Source organism: Chiloscyllium plagiosum, unplaced genomic scaffold, assembly GCF_037043375.1.
Source record: "Chiloscyllium plagiosum isolate Xiang-an unplaced genomic scaffold, Cpla_swu_hap1 HiC_scaffold_18, whole genome shotgun sequence".
NCBI lineage: Eukaryota > Metazoa > Chordata > Chondrichthyes > Orectolobiformes > Hemiscylliidae > Chiloscyllium > Chiloscyllium plagiosum.
The window spans coordinates 14289690-14317043 of NW_028270156.1; the positions used below are offsets into that span (position 1 = coordinate 14289690).

The 27354-nt window shown below is 40.4% G+C and overlaps 2 protein-coding genes across 4 annotated transcripts in view; one reads left to right on the top strand and one right to left on the bottom strand.

Annotated features, from left to right (window-relative positions):
• Window positions 1-3384: 3384 nt before the first annotated feature.
• On the top strand, window positions 3385-22910 carry ccdc34 (coiled-coil domain containing 34). Of its 3 annotated transcripts, none has more exons than XM_087996314.1 (8): window positions 3387-3946; window positions 4485-4818; window positions 6667-6918; window positions 8660-8801; window positions 10001-10108; window positions 16184-16342; window positions 16772-16901; window positions 22500-22910. In XM_087996314.1, exons 2-8 carry the CDS (start codon window positions 4502-4504, stop codon window positions 22715-22717), a joined length of 1326 nt encoding a protein of 441 aa, XP_087852440.1. In that variant the 5' UTR covers window positions 3387-3946; window positions 4485-4501; the 3' UTR covers window positions 22718-22910. The 3 variants fall into 3 exon arrangements, with proteins under 3 accessions (XP_087852441.1, XP_087852440.1, XP_043561388.2); XM_043705453.2 differs by having other exon boundaries at window positions 3420-3946; window positions 16772-16913; XM_087996315.1 differs by lacking the exon at window positions 16772-16901 and having other exon boundaries at window positions 3385-3946.
• bbox1 (gamma-butyrobetaine hydroxylase 1) overlaps window positions 15438-27354 on the bottom strand; it is a 346924-nt gene continuing 335007 nt past the window's right edge. Inside the window, exon 10 of the transcript XR_015760109.1 lies at window positions 15438-15882. The gene's annotated coding sequence lies outside the window, so the exon portion shown is untranslated. The remainder of the gene's footprint in view (window positions 15883-27354) is intronic.

The window sequence follows — 27354 nt, forward strand, 5'->3', positions numbered from 1 at the left end:
GAGTTGGATGCAGTTAATTATATTACCATTACTTGTACACACTTGATTCTCACCAAGTATGCTCACAGCTAAAACATCAGAATACATTTTAAAGTGGCATTTTTGAAAACTTCATTTAAAGTGTACTTTGAGCTAAATGATTTGGATATGAATATAGGAGGTATGGTTAGTAAGTTTGCAGATGACATCAAAATTGGTAGTGTAGTGGACAGTGAAGAAGGTTATCTCAGAGTACAACAGGTACTTGATCAGATGGGCTAATGAGCTGAGGAGTGGCAGATGGAGTTTAATTTAGATAAACGTGAAGTGCTGCGTTTTGATACAGCAAATCAGGGCAAGACATACAGTTAACATAGGGCATTGGGGAGTATTGCCGAACAAAGACCGACGGGGTACAGCTGCACAGTTCTTTGAAAGTGGAGTCACAAGTAGACAAAGTGGTGAAGGAAGTGTTTGGCATACTTGCCTTCACTGGTCAGTGCACTGAGTATAGGAGTTGGGATGTCATGTTGTGGCTGTACAGGACATTGGTAACGCCACTTTTAGAATACCTATACTGTGTTCAATTCTGCCCTCTCTGCTATGAATAAGATTTTGTTAAACTTGAAAGGGTTCAGAAAAGATTTACAAGAATTTTGCTGGGATTGGAGGATTTGAGCTATATTTGAGGCTGAATCGGCTGGGACTTTTCTCCCTGGAGCGTTGGTACTGAGGAGTGAGTTTATAAAATCAAGAGGGGCATCGATAGGGTGAATAACCAGGACTTTTTCCCCCAGGTAGGGGAATCCAAAATTAGAGGGCACAGGTTTAAGCTGAGAGGGGAAAGATTTAAAAGGGATCTAAGGGAAAACTTTTTCATGCAAAGGGTGGCTCATGCATGGAACAAGCTGTCAGAGGAACTGATGGAGACAAGTACAATTACAATGTTTAAACAGCTTCTGCTTGTGTGGATGACCCGGAAGGGTTTAAAGGGATATGGGCCAAATGCTGGCAAATCTGACTAGGTCAGATTAGGATATCTGGTTAGCAAGGACGAGTTGGACCAGAGGGTCTGTTTCTGTGCTGTGTAACTATGTTTTGTGATATTCTTCCCCTCTGCATGACTGTTGTGAATAATAAATTTATGCATGACAAATATTGTGTTTGCATTTTGCTTTTTACATTTCAGTACAATCTTCACAATATTCTAATCCTGGATAACATTCTTTTGAACAGTAAATGATCTGATTTCCCGAAGGTAAATCATATTTAAACTATTTTTGGCTACACGAGCAGGAGGTAATCTATCAAAACGCCAATATCCTCGTGGTCTTAAAGGGTTCATATGTTCTTGGACAGATGGTTATTTAATAGCAATGGTACTGAGTCAGGTACACTGCTGTACACAGTCTTATTATGCGTTAACAAATCTATATTCTGAAACTTCAAAACTTCCTGAAACAACAAGAACTGATACAATTGAATGGTGATGCAGTGTTTACAGAGATACACAAGCATAAAGTCTGCTTTTTTCCCAGCTTAAATTGTCAAGGAAGGTTGGGACATATTATACACAAGCACATCCATAATCTATTGTATTCAAGGGGCAGGTAGGTTCACCAGAAACTCAGCTGGACTCGTCACACAAATAGTGGCTACAAGAGCAGGTCAGAGGCTAGGAATACTGCAGAGACTAATTCACTTTCTGGTTCCCGAAAGTCTGTCCACCATCTATAGGGCATAAGTCAGTTCTGTGATGGAATATTCACCACTTGCCTGAATGGGTGAAGCTCCAACTCTCAAGAGGCTTGACATCATCGAGGACAAAGCATCCTGCCTGATCCTACCACATCTATAAGCATCCATTCCCTCCACCACTAATGCCCAAAAGCAGGTGTGTACTATCTACAAAATGTATTGCAGAAATTCACAGAAGATCCAAAGACAGCATCTTCCAAACCACGTATACTTCTATCTAGGATAAGGGCAACATATAAATGGGAACATCACCACCAGCAAGTTTCCCTCCAAGCCACTCACAACATTGACTGGCAAATATTTTGCCATTCCTTGTCTTCCTCTGTATATTATCCCTTATCTGAATGTACCAGAAAAGGTCCCTATTTAGACAATCCATATTTGTGACTTAGCTGGCTAAATGACATCAGGACCTCCCCCTCGAATAAATCTCCCAGACAAGATATTCCCTTATTCTCCCATAACTTAAAGCCGGAGTCCATTACCACAGGCTTAAATCCTTGGGCTGCCACTAACAGGGTAAAAGAAGATTCAGTACACAGCTGGAGATAACTGGACCACAGACACTATCCTGAGGAATTCCTGCTGTTTTCCTAAGTGAGAAGATGGATCTCCAACAACCATAGTGTGATGTCTGAAATGGACCATCCACTTGGTATTTCTGGCTTCAAGTGTGCAATGTTTCTTTTCCTGCCCATTAAAATATTCAATAGTTTCAGGTAAAGAAAATAAATAACCATCAATTTGCTAAAATACTAGTGTACACAGTATGCATCAGCACATTCAACAGGGAGAGAAGTTAAGAAGTAGCTAAAGTGAAACAGAGAAATGTTATAAGACATTTCAAAGTAAAAGTATTCATAGTTTTCAACAAGGTAATTATCTGCCCTGTATTTTAGCTCACTTGGCAGGATGGCTAGTTTGTGATACAAGAGATACCACAACAACATGGATTCAAATCATGCACCAGCTCAGCTTACCTTGAAGGAGTCTAATTCTCAACTCTCCCCTCAACTGAAATAAATGGTGACCTGAGAATAAATGTTAAAGGAGCCCAACACCCCACATCAGACTTTGACATTGCATGGGTTGCTACCACAAACAACCCACTGTAAGCCTCTTATGGCCCCCATTAGCAGCTCCTGATTGTCCCTCTCCTCATCTTTAGCTCCCCATGCCTTGACACCTTTTTTAAAGATTAGATTCCCGACAGTGTGGAAACAGGCCCTTCGGCCCAACCCTCCGAAGAGTAACCCACCCAGACCCATTCCCCTACTCCATGTTTAACCCTGACTAATGCATCTAACACTGCAGGTAATTTCGAACAGCTAATTTACCTGACCTGCACATCTTTGGATTGTGGAAGGAAACCCACAGGCACAGCTAGTCCTGAAATGGGGTTAGACCCAAAACGTTGACTTCTCCACCTCCTAACTCTACCCAGCTTGCTGCATTCTTCCAGCCTCCTGTTTGTCTACTATTGGCTTCCCCGACCTGACCTTTACCCATTCTTTTGTCTGCTCAACTGTTTTTCTCTCTAGGCTCCATCTCTCGTTTACTCATCCCAACTAGCACCCACAGCATAAATACCAACGTCTTCCTCACTATAATCAGTTCTGAAGGAGGGTCACTGAACCTGAAACCCAGAGATGCTGCCAGACCTGCTGAGCCTTTTCCAGAAATTTCTGATTTTGTTTCATATTTTCCCACCTCACATGATGCTCCAATGCCTTATGAACTTACTTGCTTTACTTTGCAACAAGCAGTCAGTCAATAGACCACATTTCCCCTCAGAACCGACCGACCACCCACAATCAGTCACTAGCGCCAACCTACCTGGTGCCACAGTCTTACAGATTTTAAATAACTTTTGGTCACAAACTGAGCCTAGCAGCTTACACCTATGTTTAGTAAATGAGATTTTAGAGCAACGATTAAAGGCGGAATGCAGAGTGAAGAGGGAGAAGACTGGGGATCCGTGTGATGGTGACGATGATGGCAGTAGTGGGTCGTACTGGGGGAACGGGCCGTTATTGTGGTACAGGCTTCACCGGGAACTAGGCCCAGCTCGTCACCATGGAGACGACGTAACCGCGTCCTCGCGGTCGGGGACGTGCGTCCTGATTAGTGGAGGCAGCGTCACGGGGAGACAAGGACTCGGGGGAAAGGAGAGAGCGAGATCGCAAGAAAATTCACTCAGAGTGACAGGGTGAGTGAGAGTTAGATGGACGGAGGAAAGAGAAACACCCTCCCCTCGTCATCCCTCCGTCCCCACCTCCCCTCCCTCTCCCCTCCTCTTCCCCTACCTGTCCTCTCCCTTACCCTTCCCCCCTCCCTCTCCCCCCATCCCCTGTCCCTTCATCCCCTGTCCCCTCCCCTCCCCCCATCCCGTCCCCTTCCCCCGTCCCCTCCCCTCCCCCCATCTCCTCCCCCCCTTCCCCCTCCCCCCCCTTCCCTTCCCCCCCTCCCCCCCCTCCCTTCCCCCCCTCCCCTTCCCCCCCTCCCCCCCTCCCCTTCCCCCCCTCCCCCCCTTCCCTTCCCCCCCTCCCCCCTCCCTCCCTTCCCCCCCTCCCCCCCTTCCCCCCCCCTTCCCTTCCCCCCCCTTCCCTTCCCCCCCTCCCCCCTTCCCTTCCCCTCCCCCCCCCTTCCCCTTCATTCACTTTCATGCAGTCTTTTATATTGTTTTTCATATCTGTAATAAAAGTTTTTTTGAAACCTTAAATTTGATTGTCTTTATTTTTGACCAGACGGGTTTCTGTGAAGAATGTCTTCAACGCGAAGTGAAAAAGAAGATTTGAAAACAAAAGATTCTCATTCAGAACCATATGTGCCAAATGGTCGGTTGGAGATTGATGTCCGATCCAAGGGTTGTGATTTATCCTCTTCAGGGGATTCCACTACTTCTCTCCTCTCTCCTATTTATCATGATAGTTATGAAAGTGAAGATGAGGAAAATGAGTCTCCAAACAAGCAGGCAGACAGACTTTCAAGCAGAGATTCAGAGTCTACGCCAAGCAGTTGGAAAGACAGTGCCTCAAAAAAACCAGTAGTTTCTACTCCACATGGGCAAAAGAAATCCAGGTATATTTTTGCCTTTTAGGCAAATATAGGTTGGAAAAAAGAGAACATCTGTGTTTTTCTCCTATCATGGTTAACAATATCCTCAACTGCCTCAGTAATATTGTCATGATGTGGATGTGATGGTGTTGGATTGAGGCGGACAAAATTAAAAATCACACAATACCAGGTTATAGTCCAAAAAGTTTATTTGGAAGTAATAACTTTGAGTGCTGTTTCTTCACTAGTTACCCAATGAAGGAGCAGCACTCTGAAAGTAGTACTTATAAATAAACCTGTTGTGTGATTTTTAACAAAATAGTGTCAGTATTCTGTTTGACCTACCCCCTTTACTGCATTGCCCATGTCTCCTGCTCCTTGCCATCCTCTAGCCAATTTTGAATTTACCAGGTCAAGTGTCATTTTTGCTACCTACAATATGACTCTAGCACCATGCACATGTTGAACACCCAGCTTTACTTCCCAGAGAGACATTCTCTCCAGATAGTCCTTGTCCAGCATTTTAGCACCCCAGCTTTAGATCCCGAGCAATTTGATGTGCGACTATAGGAAGCATCTCTTCCTGCACCAAGGTCCTGGGACCAAAGCAATTCTTCTTTGCAAGACTTCTGATCCACTGTAATCAGTTACCACTGTAGTCCCATCAACATTAGGAAAACAAAGTGGGTGGCACAGTGGTTAGCACTGCTGCCTCACAGCGCCAGAGACCTGGGTTCAATTCCCACCTCAGGCGACTGTCTGTGTGGAGTTTGCACGTTCTCCCCGTGTCTGCGTGGGTTTCCTCCGGGTGCTCCGGTTTTCTCCCACAGTCCAAAAATGTGCAGGTTAGGTGAATTGGCCATGCTAAATTGCCCATAGTGTTAGGTGCAGGGGTAAATGTAGGGGAATGGGTATATGGGTGGGTGCGCTTCGGCGGGTCGGTGTGGACTTGTTGGGCAGAAGGGCCTGTTTCAACACTGTAAGTAATCTGTAAATCTGTAAAGTGCCAATTAGATAATTGCCAAAGCTGATGTTTCCTTTTACTGTGCTGATATTTCAGTTAACCCATTGAAAGTTGGTCTATAAGTAACCAAATTCAGTGCCAAAGATGGTTACTTCTAGCTTTAATATGATTCTGCAGATCAGATTTGGATCTGATCAAATGAATCAACGATATCTGCACTTCTCACTTGTTCTCTATGTACAGTACAGTCCTTTCAGCACAGCAGTGTTTAATTTTTACTGAAAAGCTATATATGTGTAGTTTTAAAAAAAATTGAAAGATTTCTGATTTGTTAATTATACTTATTGAGTTAATTCTTTTTACAAAACAACATGTAGACTTTACATTTATTCTTGTCCATTTCAGTGATTGGTTGCTGACATTTTTTTCAAACTCAGTTTAATAAAGTTTCCAACTGAAACTAAAATGGGATTCTTCTTCAGAAATTGGCCTAATTTCTTCATTAAATCTATAATTTCCATACTAACCAATTGCAGGTATGGTTACAGTTCATTCGATTACATGTAGATAATGTACAAGCTTGGAATTTGGTTTGCAGGCTTATTCTGTTTAATTACAGCCTGAATTTCCAAGTATAGCAAGTGTATTTATAACTGTTTTAAAATGTGGTGAATAAAATTGGATTGAATTGCTGTCGTATCAAAGGTTGTTTTGAACAGTGTTTGCCATTGGGATTGTGACATTCATAAGAGATATTGCTAGATCATTTCATGACATGGAAGAACTGTGTTGTCATAGACCTTTATGAAACATCAAGAATGTTTGCAAAATAATATATTACTTTGTGAAATATGCTTCTTCTGAATAAAGTCTATAAAATTCTAATCTGCAGTTCTGTTTCTACATAGAGACAACAATTGGTTGAAAAGAGAAAGTCTGCACAGGAGTTGTAATTTGGAGTTTTTGAGAGATTCCACCACTTCTCTGCTCTCTCCTATTTACCATGATAGTTATGAAAGTGAGGAGGGGGATATTGAGGCCCCCATGACACCTGCAAGTAGAACATCAAATAGAGGATTGATATCTACTGCAAGCAAACAGAAAAGCATTCCATCAAAAAGACCAACGGTGTCTACTGCAGTCAGACCAAAAACATCCAGGTACAGCATTCAACAGTTGTGAGATCTGCAAAAGGTTATTAATTCATCATTACTCAAATTTTCTAAATTATACTTTTAGTTCAGCTTAGCCAAAAAAAGGTAAACCAGAATTTTCTGTAACTAAAGATAGTATCCAAATGTGAGATTTCACAGATGGTGAATGCCGTTATCAAACTACTTTTTTGGCCACTGAACTTTAAATCTTTCATTTATGACATTTGTCTTAATTACTTCAATACATCCACATAGTTGAATAGATATCGTTGTTTAATTGGCAACTAGGTGTGGTCTTAGTGGGTGATTCATCTTTTAAACCCGTAAGGCTGCAACGCCTTTTAAGAGAAAGTATACAATTAATTTGTTGCCTTCAATTCAGTACTTCAGCTTTAGAGTAGAATGTTTAAATATAAGACATCTATATGTTGCAGCCCCAAAAAGTATATGAACCAGGATATGAAATCTGCAGATCACAATGGATTGTCTATCCATTCTAGGGTTTTAAAATTCTACTGATTCAGGATCTATTTTGCAAATTTCAATGATCTATAATCTGAGACTGAAAAAAACCCAATCCTGTAGTAATTGAAACAATTGTTTTTTCTTGCTAAAACTAATTGTTTCTTCAAATACTATACCTCAAATAATGGATGACACATATTTTAACTGCACAGCACTGAACTAGTTTGTTTTGGACACTTTGTACTTTTATATGGTCAGAATCGGTACCAGAAATGAACCTAACATAGTTTTCTTGTTCTTGCTACACAAAGATACCATAAGCTAATAATTGTGTTACTGTTCTGGTAAGAGGTCTAGGCGACCGATGGGAGGCATGAGTTCAAATCCCACCACGACAAGTGGGGAATTTAACTGGGGAATTTAGAGTACTCAAATTCTGAGCATTCCCTTCTCTATCACATCTATTAGGTTTGACTTAGCTATTTACTTTGATTCCCGTTCTTGAAAGTTTGATAACAGTTTCCTTGATTATTAATATCATTGAGCTTAAATTTTCTTGAATCCTTTCACAGTTCCAACCAAACACTTCTGGCATGAAATTTCAACTTAAAACTCTTACACCGAAATAACGTATTTCACAACTGTTCCAAATGAACTCCTCTCTTCAGGAGAAAATGTTCTTCACCCAAAGCCACCAGGACATCTGCACTTTATGGGTTTTTTCCTAAGCGAAGAAACAAGTTCCTGATTCTTCTAAACTGAAAGCAAGCCAATGCTTTTCAATGTTTATTCTGTCTGATTATAAATCTTATTAAGCTAAGAGCTCTCTCTGTCTTTCTCTCTCTCTCGCTCTCTCTCTCGTTTCCTGGTTTTAAAACTCATGGCTCCAGAATGAGTAACAAATTAATTATTAAACATTCTGCATAATCCTGAATTATAAAACCCAGAACAAAACCCACATACCTCTAGTTCACAATCCAGTCTCTAAAATAAGTGTCAGCTTGGTACCTTTATACCTACTGGCCTTTGATAACAATAATATGAATGATCTGTTGTTTCTTATCCAACTTGTGCAATGCTCCCAGATTGCTTGATAGTGTAGTTTGAAAATCACTAATTGCTCTGTACCTCTGTGTAAGTTATCAAGGATCTGTAAAAGTAAGATATGTATGACTCTTACATTTTTCCTGCATGTATATTTTCAAGTGCTCCATGCACTTAATACACTGACTGCTGCAGACATTATATAAACTCTGTAATAAAGAATTACTTTGTTCCAAAGGTTTAAAGCTTCATTAAGTAAGGACAAACTCAGTGAAGAGGAAGAGCAACACTATAAGGGAGGTGATCTTACTGCCTGGGAGAAGTGGCTTATCAAGAAAGCAAAGGAAGAACGCATAAAAATACAGAACAAATTTCAACAGGCAAGTCTTTCAGTTCATGTGCCTATGCCACTAAATTTGAAAGATTAAATGACACAGTGCGTCTGAGTGGGTTTATAGTGAATTATACTGTTGCCTTATTGTTCTTTGTTTTTAGATTACTGAACTGAAACCAAAAGAATAGCTAAGGATGATTGAATAAAGACAAACATCTATAAATAATATTATTGGTTATATAATGGATTAGTTATGATGAAATTCAAACAAAATGCTTGTTTCACCCAATTTACTGGCTACTTTTTAATTACAGACTGTTTGTGTCAAATAAAAATAATTTCAAGGACAATCTTCAGCAAGTGAAATCTGTTGAGCTGAATTCTCGAGATCCACAAATTTAATTGAGCGTATATTTGAACTAGCTTCAATGTAAACCAGTTTACTTGCTGTGACAAATCACCTCCCATACTGGCATAATTAAATTAATTTTGATTTTTCTGTTGCCAGAAAATATTTTTTGATAGTTGTAAATTGTGCAGTCCAATCAAGTTAGATTGGACTGTATTTTTCAATTTGGATTTTTCCTGATACCAGTGATCGGATTTTGACCATTTTTTAATGTAATGTAGGTCTCAACCGAAATTAAACCAAGTTGTTGTTACTGTTGATTAGATTTTTTTCTGACAAAGTCTTGCAATTTTTATTAGGATAGTGAAGCTCTGTTGCTGCCTGTTTTCTTTATTTATTTGGCAACCAATCTTTAATGCTTCAAGGTACAACTCCTGAACTGATGAGGAAAATTCTAGTGGCAATAGGAATTTAAGCTATTAAATTCTGTTGTAGCCAATACAGATGCCTGCCTTTCATCAGTTGAAACTCAGTTGTAGCTGCTATTAGCCAACAAGCCACAACATTGATGCATCAAGCACTGCACATACTTTATTGTAGATTAAACTAAGGAGCTATAAGACTGAGCATTAGGTAGGAGCTGAGCATGCTGGGAAGTGTTGCAGTTGGGAATGGAAGGGGAAGTAGAGAGAAGCAATTAGATGATCAAATGCATTTGGATCTTCTAGATAGCATCAATTAAGATGGATAGTATAGGATTCCTCACCTTTAACTATTCCGTGATCAATGTTTTGACCTTTGCATTATAAAATACAACAAAAGTTTCTCACAAGCACCCAAAGATGAAATCATTTTTGTACGGTTTTTAAATGTAAAAACGCTTTATTTAATTATAGGAGATGGCATTAAAACAAGCAAAATTAAAAGAAGAAGAAGAACGTGAAAGGAAGAGGATTCTTGCAGAAGCTGAACATAAACGTTGGGTGCAAAGAAAAAATGAAAAGGTAAAAGCACATCAATTTGACCAAATAAAGTAAAAGTACTGCATTTGGAATGTAAATTTGATCTCCTCATCTTAATCTTTGGAATTTTATTCCAACATGTAATGGTGCCAAGGAGACTTATCAGAAGTATACCAGCAATGACATGACTTTGGCTATATGTAGAGATGAGAGAAGTTGAAATGGTTCCGTCTGGAACAGCCTAGATTAAAAGAAGACTTCGTGAAAGATGCTTATCACTGGAATACAGTAGGCCATTCAGCCCCTCAGGTCCAATGAGATCGAAATCTGAGGGTCTTTAATAGATTAATTATGATGTAACTATTTCAACTAGATTAGATTCCCTATAGTATGGAAACATGCCATTTGGCCCAACAAGTCTGCACCAACCCCCTGAAGGGTAACCCACCCAGACTTGTGTGTGGATCAATAACTAAAGTGCTCAAATTGTAATAGTTGGTGCAAAATAGGTTGAATGGATAAAATTTATGAACTTTTTAAATCTGGAATATGCATTACCTGAAAGGTCTGTTATGATCAGGTGAGTTGTAGTTGAACAGCTTCCTTTTTCTGCTCACCGGTTGGCTGTGTCAGGTTTATATGGAAAAGGTATACTTGCCAATTTGATCAATATTTCACGTACTATGATCATGAAATCCACAAGCGGCCAGGTTTTCTTGAGTTTTAACAGGAGATTAGCTTTATTCTATTTCATCGAGTCGAAGTCAAATAATAACATGCGATCTGCACACTCTAAATTCACATGCACACAGATTAGAGTGAAGAACATGTTCAGCAAAATTGACTACATTCCTGTGTGCTATACCTCCATGCAGTATATTAATTTTGGAATGCTCCATAGATTTCTCAATTTCTGCATCTATATGGAAATATACAATTAACAGAGGCCAAGCACACTCCTATTTTGATGGATGTTCATTGTACAGCAGCAGCTGGAGTATGGGTTGCACCCCTTCCTGGACTTTTAAGATAAAACTCAGTTTTGTTCAAATGAAAGCAAAGTGTTTTGTTTCTGCTGGAGGGGAATGTCACTAATAAAAGCATATGAGACAGGAGGGAGCTCCCTTAAAGCCCATTCTAAACCTGTTTCAGGTAAGGAGCCTGCAGGTTTTTAACATTTTGTAGACTCAGTTGCTTGCCTTGCACTGAATAAATTAAAAATTATCAGTGGAAAGAAAGCAAAACGGCTTCCTTCTCATGTTGATAAGCAGATCACCAGAACTCCATAGGAACTGTATTTTTTTTTAAATAGCCCTAGGACTTGGTAATTTTGCATCAGCTATGGCTGTTTTTTTTTGTTGCTTTAATCTTTCTTTGTGATAGGCTGTAGGTTCATAATGTCAGAGCTGACCCCACAGCACTTTCCATATTTGTATATGTCAATCCAGCTATTTTCTTGAACTATTGCACCTGTGTTTGTGTGTGTGTGTGTGTGTGTGTGTGTGTGTGTGTGTGTGTATGTGTTTCTTTGGTGTTACTTTTGAGTGTTTTTAAGCAGATCTTTGCTGTTTCATTAACTCCCATTCTCAACTCTGCTGTTTCTTTTAGCCTCTGTCACTGGCCTTTTTTTCTTGCACTCCCTTGTTTTTTTAAAAATTGTCACTTCTTTTAGTACTAATCCAGGTTTTGTTTTAAAACTCTTTGCTTTTTAAGTCAACAACTTATGTTATGTAGCGACTTTGATGTAGAATGTGCCAAGTTACTTCACAAGAAAATTATCAAAAAAAAATTTGACATTGAGCCGCTTAATGAGTTATGAGGGGAGATATCTAGATTCTATATCAGAGGTAGGATTAGAGAGGCAACTTAACTGAGAGGAGAGAGGAGGAGGGATAATGAGCTCCATGACAGGAATCCTAGTGCTTAGAGTCTCAACAGCTGAAGGCATGGCTGCAAATACTCCAAGACTCATGTCTTTAGTTGTGATAAATGACATGAGTTTGTTTTTTAACCTTTCCTCTGTTAACTCACTATTCTCTTCATAGTAACAGCACTAACTCCTCTTTCCTTGCTTCAACCTCTAGTTGTCTTTTTGGATACTATAATCTCTATAACTACTGAACTTGCTTTGTAAAACTTTCCAGCATTTCGTATCATCTGACTTTCTATTTATAATAGCTTTGGTAGTCAACAAGTTTGTAAGTAACATTAAATTAAGTGATTGTAAAGACCTTTTCTTAACTTTTCGATATTTTTATTGTGTATTGAAGTGGGAAAAGAACTCTTTTGAAAACCAAGGATTGTTGAAGGATTATTGCACTTTTTAAGTAGTCAGCAAGTTACCTGACACTCGTCGTAAGTGGTGTTACACTGCTTTTTGTGTGGCATGTCCCACCTTCACATTGAGAATACCCGCTATTGTGTTGTGTGGAACTATCTCGTGCTAAATGGAACAGACTTTGAGCAGATCTAACAGTTTAAGACTGGTCATCTATGAGGCACTGTAAGCCATCAACAGCAACAGAATTGTACTCCAGCACAATCTGCAAGGTAATGGCCCAACATCCCCAACTCATTACCATCAAGCCTACTTCAATGGAGAGTGTAAGAGCGCATGCCAGGAGCAGCACTAGGCATACCTAAAGATGAGGTGTCATCCTGTTGAAGCAAATGTTTATACAAGCATTTGCAGCAAAATGAAACCAGAAGTGCCAAATGGATGATCCATTGTGGCTTCCTCCAGTGGTCACTAGCATCACAGATACTAGTCTTCAGCTAATTCGATTCACTTCAGGTGGTATCAAGAAATAATTGCAGGCATTGGATAAGGGCCCTGACAACATTCCAGCAATAGTCTCCTCTAGCAAGCTGTTCCAGTACAGTTACAACAGTGGCATCTATCCAACAATGTGGAAAGTTGCCCAGGTATGTCGTGTACATAAAAAGCAGGACAAATTCAACTCAGCTGATTACCGCTCCATCAGTCTACTCTTGATCATCAGTAAAGGGATGGAACACATCGTCAGCAGTGCTATCAAGCCACACCTGCTCACTGGCACCCAGTTTGGGTTCCCCCAGCGTCACTCAGCTTCTGACCTCATTACAACCTCAGTTCAAACATGGGGGAAAAAAAGCTGAGTTCCAGAGGTGAGGTGAGAGTGACATCACAGTCACATTAAACCAAGTGTGCCATCAAAGAGCCCTAGCAAAACTGAAATCAGTGGATACTGGGGGCAAGCTCTTTGCTGGTTGGAGTCATACCTGACACATCCACCACATCCAGTCTGACCCCACCACCAGAGACACATTTTCCTCCCCACCCCTATCAGCATTCCGCAGAGACCATTCCCGCCATGAATTTCTCGATGGGTCCATGCCCCCCACCAACCTACCCTCCACTCCCAGCACCATTCCTTGCTACCACAAGAGGCGTAAGACCTGTGCCCACACCTCCCCCTCACCTCCAACCAAGGCCCCAAAGGATCCTTCCACATCCGACAGAGATTTACCTGCACATCCAAACACCTCATCTACTCCTCCATTGCTCTGGATGTGGTCTCCTCTACATTGGCGAGACAGGACGCCAATTTGCAGAACGTTTCAGAGAACATCCCTGGGATACACGCACCAAACAACCCCACCGCCCTGTGGCCGATCACTTCTTCCCCCACTCCACCAAGGAAATGCAAATCCTGGGCCACCACCACCACCAAATCCTAGCCACCTGACACCTTGTGGTAGAATGCTTCACCTTCTGTCTTGGGACCCTCCAACCAAATGGTATCCATGTTGATTTCACCAGGTTCCTCATCTCCTCTCCCCCCACCTCATCCCAGATCCAATCCTCCAACGTGGCACAGCTCTCTTGAATTGTCCCACCTGTCCATCTTCCTTCCTACCTATCCGCTCCACTCTGACCTATGATCATCACTCCCCATCTGCAACTGCCTTTCCTGCTACTTTCCCCCACTCCCCACCCCACCCTCCTATTTAAAACTCAGCCTCCACCCCCTCCAATTCCTGATGAAGGGCTTATGCCCAAAACATCGATTCTCCTGCTCCACTCATGCTGCCTGATCTGCTGTGCTTTTCCAATGCCACATTTTTCAACCACTGCTCTGGTCAGCCTTAGTTATGTGCTTAAATCCTGAGGGTTAAGTTTTAACCTGCATCTTTCTAACTTGTACAGGACTGCTACCAATGGACTGGCTTCTGAGAGTGGACAATTTTGCATTTCAGAAAATGGGCTATTACTCATAAATTGCAATTGAAGCTAGTTAAAATACATAAAATTTTAGGTGGACAGTTCTAGAAAGGTAATTTCAGATTGCAGGCTCCTCATAGGTGAGAACTCTGCTACTGAAAATTAGGAAAAGGGCAAAATAGGCAACACTCAAGTGAGGAGCCATTGCAAACTGGATCTTGAGATTGTAGTGTAAATGATGCCATGACTACGGAACCTTGACTGAGGGTGAAGATTCTGGAATCATTTGAGCTTGAGATTAATTTAGAATACCTGGTCGGCATGGACGGGTTGGACCAAAGGGTCTCTTTCCATACTGTACATCTCTATGATTCTATGACTATGACTCTAACCACTGGATCTAATTAAGAAGACCAGGGTAATTGAGTATATGGTACATAATTCAGAATTAGATATGGGTGGAGAGTTTTGAAAAAATAAGAATGTTTTCATTTAGAACTTCCCAAAAATAACATAGTGGGCCAAAAAACTCCGATGTTGCCTATGAATTTATCAGAATGTAGGTGTGAAATTATTTTATAAAGTGAAGTAGTTTCAGTGTTCAGACCTGAAAGGAACTGCAGAAATCACTGATTTTAACATTACACATTAGTTTGACGCTTTAGTTTGAATCTGACCTAGAATTAATTTAGTATAAATTATGTATCCTGTGATCCTGGCCAATAGCTACCTGATGAAGGAGCAGCGCTCCAAAAACATGTACTTCCAAATAAACCTATTGGACTATAATCGTTGCATGATTTTTAACATAGAATTAATGGGTTATCGTGTTTCTCTTATGGTCTAGCTCTTCTATTTAAAATTAGTTTCAATAATCTGATCCACCAAATATTTAAGGCTACAAGTTCAAAGCAGTACTTGAGTTCCTGTTTGCTCATGCATGTGTATTTGATTTATTTACGATCTGTGTTGTGAGACTGATGGGAGGAGTGCTATGGAAATCAAGCCCTACTACTCAACAAGATGTACCAAAAGTGTAACAATCTCATTTAATCACCACTTTCCTCATCTCGCCTCCCACCCCACCTCATCCCAGATCCAACCCTCCAACTTAGCACTGCCCTCTTTGTTTCTCTTTATCAGTGTTAACTAGAACAAAAGAGACATTCACCAGGTTTCTCACATAAAATAAAAGTCACATGTATATTGAAGGCAAAATATATTCTTACAATGAGTAATAAAAAAGTGTTTTCAACTAAGCTACTATGCAGATCTAAACTATATCTCCCTTCATCCCAAACACACAGATACATATTCATACCAGGTCAAGATAATAAAGGTAGGGTGGGTGAGTGGGACTGGGTGGGATGCTGTTTGGTGGGTTATTGTGGACTCGACAGGCTGACTGGCCTGCTTCCACATTGCATGCAAATATGTCCTCATACTTACAAGTGGGTATTTTATGTTGTCTTGTATTATGTTCTGACTTTCATCCAAATTGACTTAACAATGCACTCAAGAATGGAAACTATTTGCAACCGAGGGACGGCACGTTCTTGGTATTCTACTGTAGACGTGGATCTGCAGTACATTGCTTTGCACTCAGCTGTGACTGGAAGAAAAAATGTTACATAAGATCTTGATTTTTGACAGTTGGAGAGTTACATGATTGTCCTATCAGGTTTATTATTGATATATATGAGATGAAACACATCTCTGCTCTCATTGCGCATCTCCATGGATATGACAAATTAAGAATTATTTGTTTTACAGGGACATAAATAAGTTTGTTTTTTTAACATCATAATACTTGCATCTCTATATCCTATTGTAAAGACCTGCCTGTTGCAGGTGAAGAAAATTTGCATGAATTTTTACATATGCTTATTGTGTGGCCAATTTATTGGTTACAGGAGAAAATGGAAAAAGAAATAAAGCATCACAAAGAACAAGAGGAAAAAAAAGCCAAGGAACAAGAAAGACGGCTCGTAGCAGGAAAAGCAGGTGAAAAATTTCAAGAATGGCTGAAGAAAAAGAAGTTGCATGAAATGGAGACAAAAAGGATAGAAAAGGTAGGATTATCTTTCCTGTTATTTTTCAGTAGTGTTATTCTTGACTGTGTTATCAAGAATCTGCTTAAATAGTGTCACGTTGTAAAATTGTATTAGATTAAAATTCATTTTATCCCATAATTTTATGTACGGGATTAAAATTTTAAATGCAACAGTTGCAGGATCCAAATAACAGGATATTGTAAATGCTTTCTGGACTATAATTAGACTTAAAATTACACATACAGTTTCTGCTTCCGATATATTACCATCAGCACTGTTCTGCCTCTCTGTCTTGAATTAAGTAACTGTTGGTCTCCATATGGTCTCCGTGTTATCAAGGCATTCAAATAGGAGAACAATTGCTTGCCCTGATGGCTCTGATTTCGATCAGTAATCAATAGCTGTGTGATAACTGCAAATATTATTTATTTTGTCTTATATCTTAAGGATGAAGAAGAAAAAAGAATAGCTGAAACACAAGAAAGGAAGGAAAAGGCAGACAAGGTTTACCAAGAGTGGTTAGAAAAGGTCAAAAACAGGCCTCGGACTGTCCCAAGCAGCTTTGGTTATGCTAATGGTAAACTCACAGGTTTGTGTCATTTTCCTCTCCACGTGGTCCATATTTAAAGTCACTCTGTTTAGCATTGTTTCAGTTTAACATCCGTAGCTTGTGTGGACCAGAGACCTCATTTAGTGACACTAGATTCATTATAACATTTGCATAACCTTATCCAACTGGCACAAGTTTGACATGACATCTCCTTCTCCAAGCCTTCTGACTTGTGGTTTCTCCAGGTATCACACCACTGTCTGAGTTCTGGAACAGGAACTACACCCACTAGGCCCCAGACCACCCATTAGAGATGCCACCTGACCATACCACAGTTACTAACTGGTAGCTTTGCCTGAGAAATGCTACTGTCCTCAGGGATATGATGAAGTCAGTCTACAAGGTGCCAGCTACTTTTGAGCTCAGCAGCACGACCCTCCCATTGACCTGCAGAGCACTGACCATGACTAGGTTCACCACTCTGCTTCACAGAAACCTGGCTCAACCCATCCATTCTCTCAGCTGTGCACTTCAAGTGATGGTTTTCCTATCCATCGTATGGACCGTACAGCATCCTCGGGTAATATAGATGGGTGGAGGGGTTTGCTTTTTAATCATCAATTTGTGGTGCACGCAAATTGCAACCTGGGCAGCCATTGCTTCCTAAACCTTGAATTCCTCACCATCAAATACTGCCCCTTCTATCTACCACAGGAATTTACCACTGCTATACTAACTGTACAAAAGCCACAAGCAAAGGTTGAGGAAGGTCGGGATGTGCTGTACTCTACCACTAACACCCTGAGGCCCTGTTTATTGTAACTGATGACTTCAATCAAGCCAATCTAAGGAAGGTGTTGCCCAAGTACCACCAGATCATTACCTGTCCCACCAGGGCCCCAAACATTTTAGACCATGGCTACACCTCTGTGAAAGATGCCTATTGCTCCATCCCCTGCCCTCATTTCGGGAACTCCGACCACAATGCCATGTTTCTTCTCCCAGCTTACAAGGCAAAAACTCATGCAGGAGGCCTCCTCGTGGATACAGGTCCAGTGCTAGTCGGAGGAGGCAGAGAATCAACTCCTGTGCTGTGTGGAATTGGCTGCTTGGGCCATGTCAAACAGTGCGCAGGTACCTTGGACAAGTACACCACTACCGTCACAGACTTTATCAACAAGTGTGTGGAGGACTGCATACCGAGGAAGTCAATCCGGGTGTTCCCCAACAGGAAACCCTGGATGAATCAGGACATACAGAACCGGCTAAAAAGCCAGGCGTGAGGCCTTCAGATCAGGAGATCCACTCAAATATAAGGAATCCAAGTAAGACCTTCACAGAGCCATTAAGACAGCCAAGGACCAATACTGATCCAAACTAGAGACCCAGACAGACACCCGGCGACTATGACAAGGACCGAATGACATCACGGGTTCTAAAAAGAGACAGTGCAAGATAGCAGACAATGACACATTCCTCCCAGATCGTCTCAACGTCTTCTATGCTCGCTTTGAGCAGAATTTCGGTGGAGAGGTAACACCCATTCTAACAAGTCCTGTCGACCAATCCCAACAGTCACTGCATCAGAGGTCAGATCAGTTCTCCTTCGTGTGAATCCAAGGAAAGCAGTGGGACCAGACGGAGTATCAGGCTGTGCACTCAGAGCATGTGCAGATCAACTGGCAGAAGTCTTCTCGGACATCTTCAACCTCTCCCTGCAGCAGGCCACTGTCCCTGCCTGTTTCAAGAAGGCCAACATCATCCCTGTGCCAAAGCAGGCTCATGCAGCATGTCCCAATGACTACCATCCAGTGGCCCTAACTTTGGTGGTCATGAAGTGCTTTGAAAGGCTGATCATGGCATTAATCAACTCCAGCCTCCCCACTTCTCTTGACCCACTCCAATTTGCCTATCGGATCAACAGATCCACATCAGATGCCATATCACTTGCCCCTTACTCCTCCCTAGAACATTTGACACCAAGAACAGCTGTGTAAGAATCCTACTCACGCACTACAGTTCAGCCTTCAACATTATTATCCCTTCGGGACTGATTACTAAACTTAGTCATCTCTGACTAAACCCCTCTCTCTGCAACTGGATCCTCAGTTTCCTGACCCACAGGCCTCAATCAATGAAGATTGGGGACAATATTTCATCTTCACTAACGCTCAACACTGGAGTTCCCGAGAGATGGGTACTCAGCCCCCTACTGTACTCACTGTTTACCCATGAGTGCATCGCCAAATACCAGGCTAATACCATTTACAAGTTCACTGATGACACCACTATAGTCAGTCGAATCTCAGATGGCGACGAAACAGGCTACAGATGGGAGGTGGAAAAATGGTGCTCTGAGAACGACCTAGCTCTCAATGCTGGTAAAACCAAGGAACTCATTATTGGCTTTCGGTGGGATGTTACTTGTGCCCCCCCTACACATTAACAGCACAGAAGTGGAACGAGTGGAGACTGTCAAGCTCCTGGGAGTGGTCATCCACAACAAGTTCTTGGACTCTTCATGTGGATGCATTGGTTACAAAGGCCCAACAACATATCTCCTTCCTCAGGCAGCTGAGGAAATTTGGAATGACAGTGAATACTCTTGCCAACTTTTATAGTTGCGCCATTGAGAGCATTCTGTCTGGATATATCACCACCTGGTATGGCAATAGTACCATTCAAGATCGGAGAGGGTTACAGAGAGTGGTGAACTCAGCCTGGACAATTACAAAGGCCAACCTTCCATCTACCAGGCTCACTGTCAAGGAAAGGCCGCCAGCATTCTCAAAGATCCATCCCACCCTGGCAATGCTTTTCTACAACCTCTACCATCAGGGAGAAGGTACAAAAGCCTGAACACATGCACCAGCCAGTTTCAAAACAGTTTCTACCCTATTGTTGTCAGAATACTGAATGGACTCACCAATTCTTAGCATTCGCTTTTACTTGTGGTTTGGTTTTTGCCACTATTTACCTATTATTTACTATCTATGCTACTTAACTATGTGATCTGCCTGTATTGCTTGCAAGACAAAGCTTTTCACTGTGCCTCAGTACACGTGACAATCAATTCAATTCAACTTAATTCAGTCTACCCTCTCCTCAACAGCTAGAATGCAGGGCCCCCACAATAGACTGCGGCTTACAGCTGGCTCAACAGTGCAGGAGGACTGCTGAACTTCATCAGACCAATCATGCCATTATTCTCTGCCCCAAAACCTCAAGGATGTCTCTACAATCTTTTAATTTATTTTCTACTGACAAGGCCCAATAAACCTAACTGCAGTTTTAACATTGATTCCTATTCACTTAAAGTTGTGATTTTTAGGAATGCAAACCTGACTTGAAGTGTGACCATCTGTATCTAAATAAAGTAAATGTAACCATGTAAGCGTGTCGTCCATTTGAAACTGTAGTTGCACAAATGAAATTCAAACTAAACTATGGTAGTTAAAAATATTACCGCTGAAGAAACATGTAAAATGCAAACTGCTCTATTCAGATTGTTATTCAGTAAGTTTTCTGTATTTTGAAAATGTTTACTCATTACAAATTAAATAGGACAGTTTAGAGTTTGGAAGGTGCTTGTATTATGTTGCAAGATTATGAAGACTTGCGAGATGTGAGTGAACTTAGTGGAGTTTGAATGTCTTAACCTTGAGATATGTTATTGCCTTGCAACACATTTTCATGTGTGTTATCTGCATAACAAGTGGAAATATAGTCAATTATTTTCTTTGTGTGGCTAGGCTTATGGTCGTCTGTGACTGGCAGAAACAGCCAGTTGGATCTTGTCTGTATTCTACTAGGAGAAAGTGAGGACTGCAGTTGCTGGAGGTCAGAGCTGAAAAATGTGTTGCTGGAAAAGCGCAGCAGGTCAGGCAGCATCCAAGGAGTAGGAGAATCGATGTTTCGGGCATAAGCCCTTCTTCAGGAATTCCTGAAGAAGGGCTTATGCCCGAAACGTCGATTCTCCTGCTCCTTGGATGCTGCCTGACCTGCTGCGCTTTTCCAGCAACACATTTTTCAGCTCTTGTCTGTATTCAACAGACACGTAATATTGAAAGTTGATTGATCTTTGACTGCAAAGGAATTCCATATCTTTTATAAAAATTATTATCCTTCATATGCCAATTTATTACTTACCCTCAAGTTTAACCCATTGTGTGATATTTTGCAAAATATTCTATAAGAATTAATTCTTAAGTTAATTGCGTGATCTGGAACATGCTGTTGGGTATCGTTTTTTAAATATTTATTTCAAAAGGCAACCTGTGTTGAGAATTATGTGATCCGAATGCTAACCATTAATTTAATCCAGTGAGGAAAGGAATAATTTCTGGGGATTCAGCTATTAAGCTTCACTGCTACTCAACAACACAAAAAAAAACACCTTCCTCTTTTTGACTTTTATTGACTTCATGCTTCTCCAGCGTATCACATTTCACACAGCTGCCTGTAGGACACCAGGATGTGTGCATACAGCTTTCAGAAAAACATTGCAGAGATTGCAGGGCCGTGTTCTTTCTGAGTGCCATCCTGCTGCTGATGCTGGATCAGCAGCTTTTGTTTCGCAGCTGGTTTTGATTGCCCATTGCTGGCTGCTGTTGTGCTGTGTGGAAGTAAGCCTGCCCTATAGCCGTGCTTTGATGTTGCCGAGTGCTGTCATTCCTTGTTTGGTTGATAACAACCAGAACAGTCTCCTGTTTATTGCACTCCAGTTTGACAAATGTGTTCCAGCTTCCATCAATGTTTGTGAAGATCCACACAAAGTTTAAGTTTCCCTTGTTGTTTGACTTCACATTTCTCTCTAGTGTGAGGACTGGAGGATATGCTAGCTTTTGCCATATATGGTGATAGATGTTTCTTTCAAATTTCAACTTGTGTAAAAGAAATGCTGCTGTTTATTTACAATGGACCCTTTTTATTCTAATTGACTTTGCCTTTCCCAAAGTAAAGCACTTTAGCCTCTACATCTCTCCTTGACAGTTTATTGAAATGGAAAACTTATGGCGAATTGTGAATCTAACACTGCATGGGAGAACCACAAGGCACCAAACTACACTTTTTTATTTTCACTAATGAAAGGAAGCTTTTTTTTTGGTTTTCTATAAACTGTTGACTATTGATATAGTATTTTTGAAGAAAGTAATGAAAATTGTATTTCTATTATTTCCTGAACTTTATTTGCACTCCTGCTGCATCAGTTCTGGAAATATTAAATAACTTGCTGCTTTACATGTATTTCGCTTTTCTTTTGGGTTGTCTGGAATATCTTCAGGCAAAATTCCCTTGAGTATCAACAATTTTGATTTGCCTTTTGAAACAATGTAGATCCCATCGGGGAGAAGGTACAGAAGCCTGAACACACGCACCAACCGGTTTTGTAACAGTTTCTACCCTACTGTTGTTAGACTATTGAATGGACTCACAAACACTTAACATTTGTCTGTACCTGTGTTTTGGTTTTTGCTGCGTTTACCTATTATTTACTATCTATGCTACTTAACTATGTGATCTGCCTGTATTGCTCACAAGACAAAGCTTTTCAATGTGCCTCAGTACACGTGACAATAAATTCAATTCAACTGTTGTGACAATTTTGCAATTAATGTCTTATAGGTTACTATGATGGATGTTCATACCCAGCACCAAGTTACTGCAATCCCGTTCCATGGAAGCCCATCCCTGTGCCACACTCTGAAGACACCATGAAAAAAAGAACTTGCAAGACGAAAGAGAAGCCAAAATCCAACTGTGTATATAGAACACATTCAAATATGGCTTTCAGACCAAAGGACAATCTAATTGTTGGAATAGCTTGGAAGAAATCAAGATGACTATTTTTTAACTGGCTGCGTTAATAGTAAATCCAATTATTTAAATTTTCATTTGTGTACTTTTTTTAAGTTAATGTCAACGATATATTTTTTCATCCATATTTGGATTTGAATTAAAAATAGTTTCATATTCCCTCATGAGTCTCATCAATGCTGTTTTTACTAAAATTTTCATTAAACAGTGCAATAGAATATGAAATATAGTCTTATGAGTGTTTTCTTAAATAAGTCAGCCATTTTGCAAAATTATAGAAATTAACAAAATATAGTGCATTCTCATATTATCTTTCTGTTAATGAAAACTGTTTGCCATTTTACAGCAATGAAAAGTAGATTGGAGAATTAGTTCATAGAATGCACTACTGACAGTTGTCCAGAACAAGAAGTTGAGGAAATAATTTGGAAGCAGGCTATTTATATCTAGTATTGTGTAATGAGACAGAGCTAATTAGTAATCTAAGTGGAAAGGGTCTACTGGGGAAGACTCATCCTAATATGTAGAAATTTCGTAATGAGTGATGCATCCGAAGCCATGTCTGTACAACTAAATAATGTCAATAACATAGTCATAGAGATGTACAACATGGAAACAGACCCTTTGGTCCAACTTGTCCATACCGACCAGATATCCCAACCCAATCTAGTCCCACCTGCCAGCACCCGGCCCATATCCCTCCAAGCCCTTCCTATTCATATACCCATCCAATGCCTCTTAAATGTTGCAATTGTACTATGTGTGGGAGTGAATTAGATAAGGTAGATTGAGAAATTAGATTCAAAGATCTAATAGCAGAGAGGCAATGGTGAACATTTAAATAAATAAATCATAATTTTCAATGAACATACCTGCTTAAGAAATTAAAACCTTCATGGGAACATTGGTCTGACTGTGGCAGACTGAAGAAGTTAAGAATAGTGTAACATTAAAATGTTGCAAATTTGGGTAGTAAACTGAGAATTCCAGTTCTGATGATGAGTTATCAGACTCGAAACATTAGTTCTATTTCCTCCCACAGCTGCTGCCAGACTGACTGAGTCTCTCTGGCAATTTCAATATTTAAAAGCAAATTGTATGAGCTTTTGTAAGTATATTAAAAGGAAGGGATCAGCAAAAGTAAACATGGGTTCCTCCAGTAATACAGAAGTGTTACTAGAGGAAAATGAAATGATATTAGAGGCAAAGAGGTCTACACACAGAAAAAGGCCCTTTGGTCCATCAAGTCTGAACTGGTCAAAAACAAGCACCTAACTATTGTAATCCCATTTTCCAACAATTGACTCATAGCCTTGTCTACCATGGCATTGCAAATGCATCTTTAAATACTACTTAACATTAAGCAATGTAATATTTTGTATGAGTGTTCACAATAGAAAACCAGGAAAACATGCCAGAAGCAATAGGGAAATAAGAGGCAACTGAGAGTGAGGAGCTTAATAATAAAGAAAAAGTATTTAAATTAGTGTGATTAGGAACTGACAAATGCAGTAACAAGAACAGAAATTGCTGGAAACACTCCAGGTCTGGCAGCATCTGTGGAGAGAAATCAGAGTTAACATTAACTCTGGTGACGGAGTAGGCGCGTATTGTGCCCCGGCTTGTCCTCTTTGTCTGCATTTTTGTTTTCTTTTTCCTTCTTCACCTTTTTTCTTCTTCCCTTTTTTTTTTCAAACTTATCTGACAAAGAGAGTCCTTTGGCAGAAGGTGGCTTCAGTGGGGTCTGGAGCGGCAGCAGAGTCTTCAGAGGCAGCAGGGCTACAGAGTCATTCAGCCGGCCTGGGAAACTTGGAATGGGACTCTCACTTCCGTGTGGAGTGGGCACCTAGCAGTAGCGTGGCATGGGCTGGGAAGCCCAGAGCGGTACTCTGGCAGTGGCATGCTTTAGCAGCAAAGAACTCTCTTTAAGTTAATTTTTAAAATTTTATTCTAAGTTCATGTGAATGGTGCCAATGTACAGCAACTGTGCATATTTTTAACTGTATTTTATATGGAATACGTGACAATAAAGCATATTCTATTTTATTCTCTGATTTCTCTCCACAAATGCTGCCAAATCTTTGGACCTGATGGTCTGCTTCTCAGGATCTTGAGATGGCTGCAGTGGTTTTCCAGAATTTTGATTGCTCCATTGATAGACATGAATCTGCTGTGACTGGGAACCAGCCAGATCAGAGTGTTTGTAGAAAAAATTTAAGTTGAGGGAATTCATGATGCAACATAATAATAATGTTAACTATTGGTGCATTCACAATATTTTTCATTTGTTAAATATTTTAAAGGAGATTCAAATGAATGATATTTTGTGTGTGACATCTGAGTTTCTTTAGAATTTCTAGAGGAAGAAAAAGAGGATGTGATTTTTGAAACTTGGGAAGTTAGCAAATTCAGCAAACACACAAAAAATGGGACATTCCTTGTCTGTACAATACATCACATCATGTGGTTCATTTATTTACTGATGCTTTTGTTCACTGTTTACAAGTTACTTTTAAAATAGCATTGCTGACAAATTCAAATTGCTGTCTTCCGTATATGTAACATGGCCTGGAGCCCAATTGCATCTTAACAATCCTGCTTTAACTAATGCTGCCACATCATCTCCTGTGTGCCTTCAAGCAGCAATTAGCCATTTCCTTATTTAATTTACTCATAGACAAAAAAAACTACATTTATATCGTAAACAGCTTTTGTTCAGGCTCATTGCTACATCAACCTTTGAACTAAAGCTGGTCTTGTAAAGCCATCTGATTAGATTGCAAACAAATGTTTCACTAAAAATAATTGCACATTTCTGACATTTTATTAGCCCAACCAAAATTTAGAATGGTATCAAATTGTTTAATTTTTACATTAAAATTATGTATTTGTTTAAATTTTATTTTGTTGCACAATTTATTTCTCATCTTGTTTGATGACTGACTGATCAACAATCATCCTTCAATTGTTGCCACCAGAACAAATTAACTGGTTATTTTCTTATTAATTTTGGAGGTTCCCATGTACTGACTGGTTGTAATGCTTGTCTGGTCATAGCTCTCTTCCTTATTTTTAACATCCTTTTGGGTGATCACAACAAATATTTTTAAAATCTTCTTTGCACAAAGATATCACACTTTCATTAAGCTTTGATGATAAGATCACAACTGAAAGAGAACAAATTCCGAGGTTATCTTGAGTGAAAGAGAGTAAGTTTTCCTTCCTGACCTGAGAAACACAATAAAACTTAACAACAAAGACATGCAGGTACAGGTATTGAGTTTTTAAAGAAGTGGAGGTGGATTGGTGAGCGGTTTAAAAACAGGAAGGCAAAAGTGAGGACTGCAGATGCTGGAAACCAGAGTCTAGATTAGAGTGGTGCTGGAAAAGCACAGCAGGTCAGGCAGCATCTGAGGAGCAGGAAAATCAACGTTTTGGGCAAAAGCCCTTCATCAGGAATCATGGGATATTCCTTGTGTATTTGCTGAATTTGCTAACTTCACAAGTTTCAATAAGCACGTCCTCTTTTTTTTCCTCTAGAAATTCTAAAGAAACTCAGATGTCACACACAGAATATCATTCATTTGAATCTCCTTTAAAATATTTAACAAATGAAAAATATTGTGAATGCACCAATACTTAACAATTATTACATTGCATCATGAATTCCCTCAACTTAAATTTTTTCTACACTCTTTGATTCTTGATGAAGGCTTTTGCCCGAAACGTCGGTAAAAACAGAAAGGTAAAAGCGTTTGCAATTTACAGTTTCTTTTAAAACTTCCTGGGCTGAGTCTTACCACAGTTTGGCTAAATGTTAATTTCGTCAAGTAACATGGAGAGATCCTCTCAAGGCTGAGCAAGTTTTCTTGCATGATTGTCCCAAACTCCTGTTATCTGAATTCTTCCACAGGGCGACACAGGGGCTCAGTGGTTAGCACTGCTGCTTCACAGCACCAGGGTCCCAGGTTTGATTCTAGCCTCAGGTGACCGTCTGTGTGGAGATTGCACATTTTCCCGTGTCTGCGTGGGTTTCCTCCGGGTGCTCCAGTTTCCTCCCACAGTCCAAAGATGTGCAGATCAGTTGAATTGGCCATGCTAAATTGCCCGTAATGTTAGGTGCATTAGTCGGAGGGAAATAGATCTAGGTGGGTTACTCTTCAGAGTGTCGGTGTGGACTGGTTGGGCTGAAGGGCCTGTTTCCACGCTGTAGGGAATCTAATCTAAAAATGTAGTTGGATATTCTAACCACTGACAGGAGATAGAGTCATAGAGTTTACGGCACAGAAACAGACCCTTCAGTCCATCTCCATCCACGCCGACCAGATGTCCTAAACTGATCATATCTGGGAATATACTGGCATCCCTGCCACTGGCACCATACTTAAAAGGTCGCAGCACAAGTCAGTCCACAGCTGCTCTGCACAGTTGCAATCATTCGCACTGGATGTGGCAGAATGGACAAAAGAAAATCAGTCTCCCATTTTGCAGATGGGGCTTGGAGGTCTTGGTGGATGGGCTGTTGCAGAGAAGATGTGTTAATATGTCCTTCCTCGTATCTCTCCCCACTAACCTCACAGACCTTGCACTTCATCAAATCCCCACCCAACCTGTTGATCTAAGTCTTTACCTGTCCTCTTTATCTCCCCAAGACCCAAGTACA

Excerpts from the sequence above, each read along its gene's own strand:
- ccdc34 (XM_043705453.2), top strand. The coding sequence starts at position 4,502 with ATGTCTTCAACGCGAAGTGAAAAAGAAGATTTGAAAACAAAAGATTCT. Across the intron at positions 4,819-6,666 it reads CATGGGCAAAAGAAATCCAG|AGACAACAATTGGTTGAAAA; the intron begins GTATATTTTTGC and ends GTTTCTACATAG. Across the intron at positions 16,914-22,499 it reads TGCTAATGGTAAACTCACAG|GTTACTATGATGGATGTTCA; the intron begins GTTTGTGTCATT and ends AATGTCTTATAG.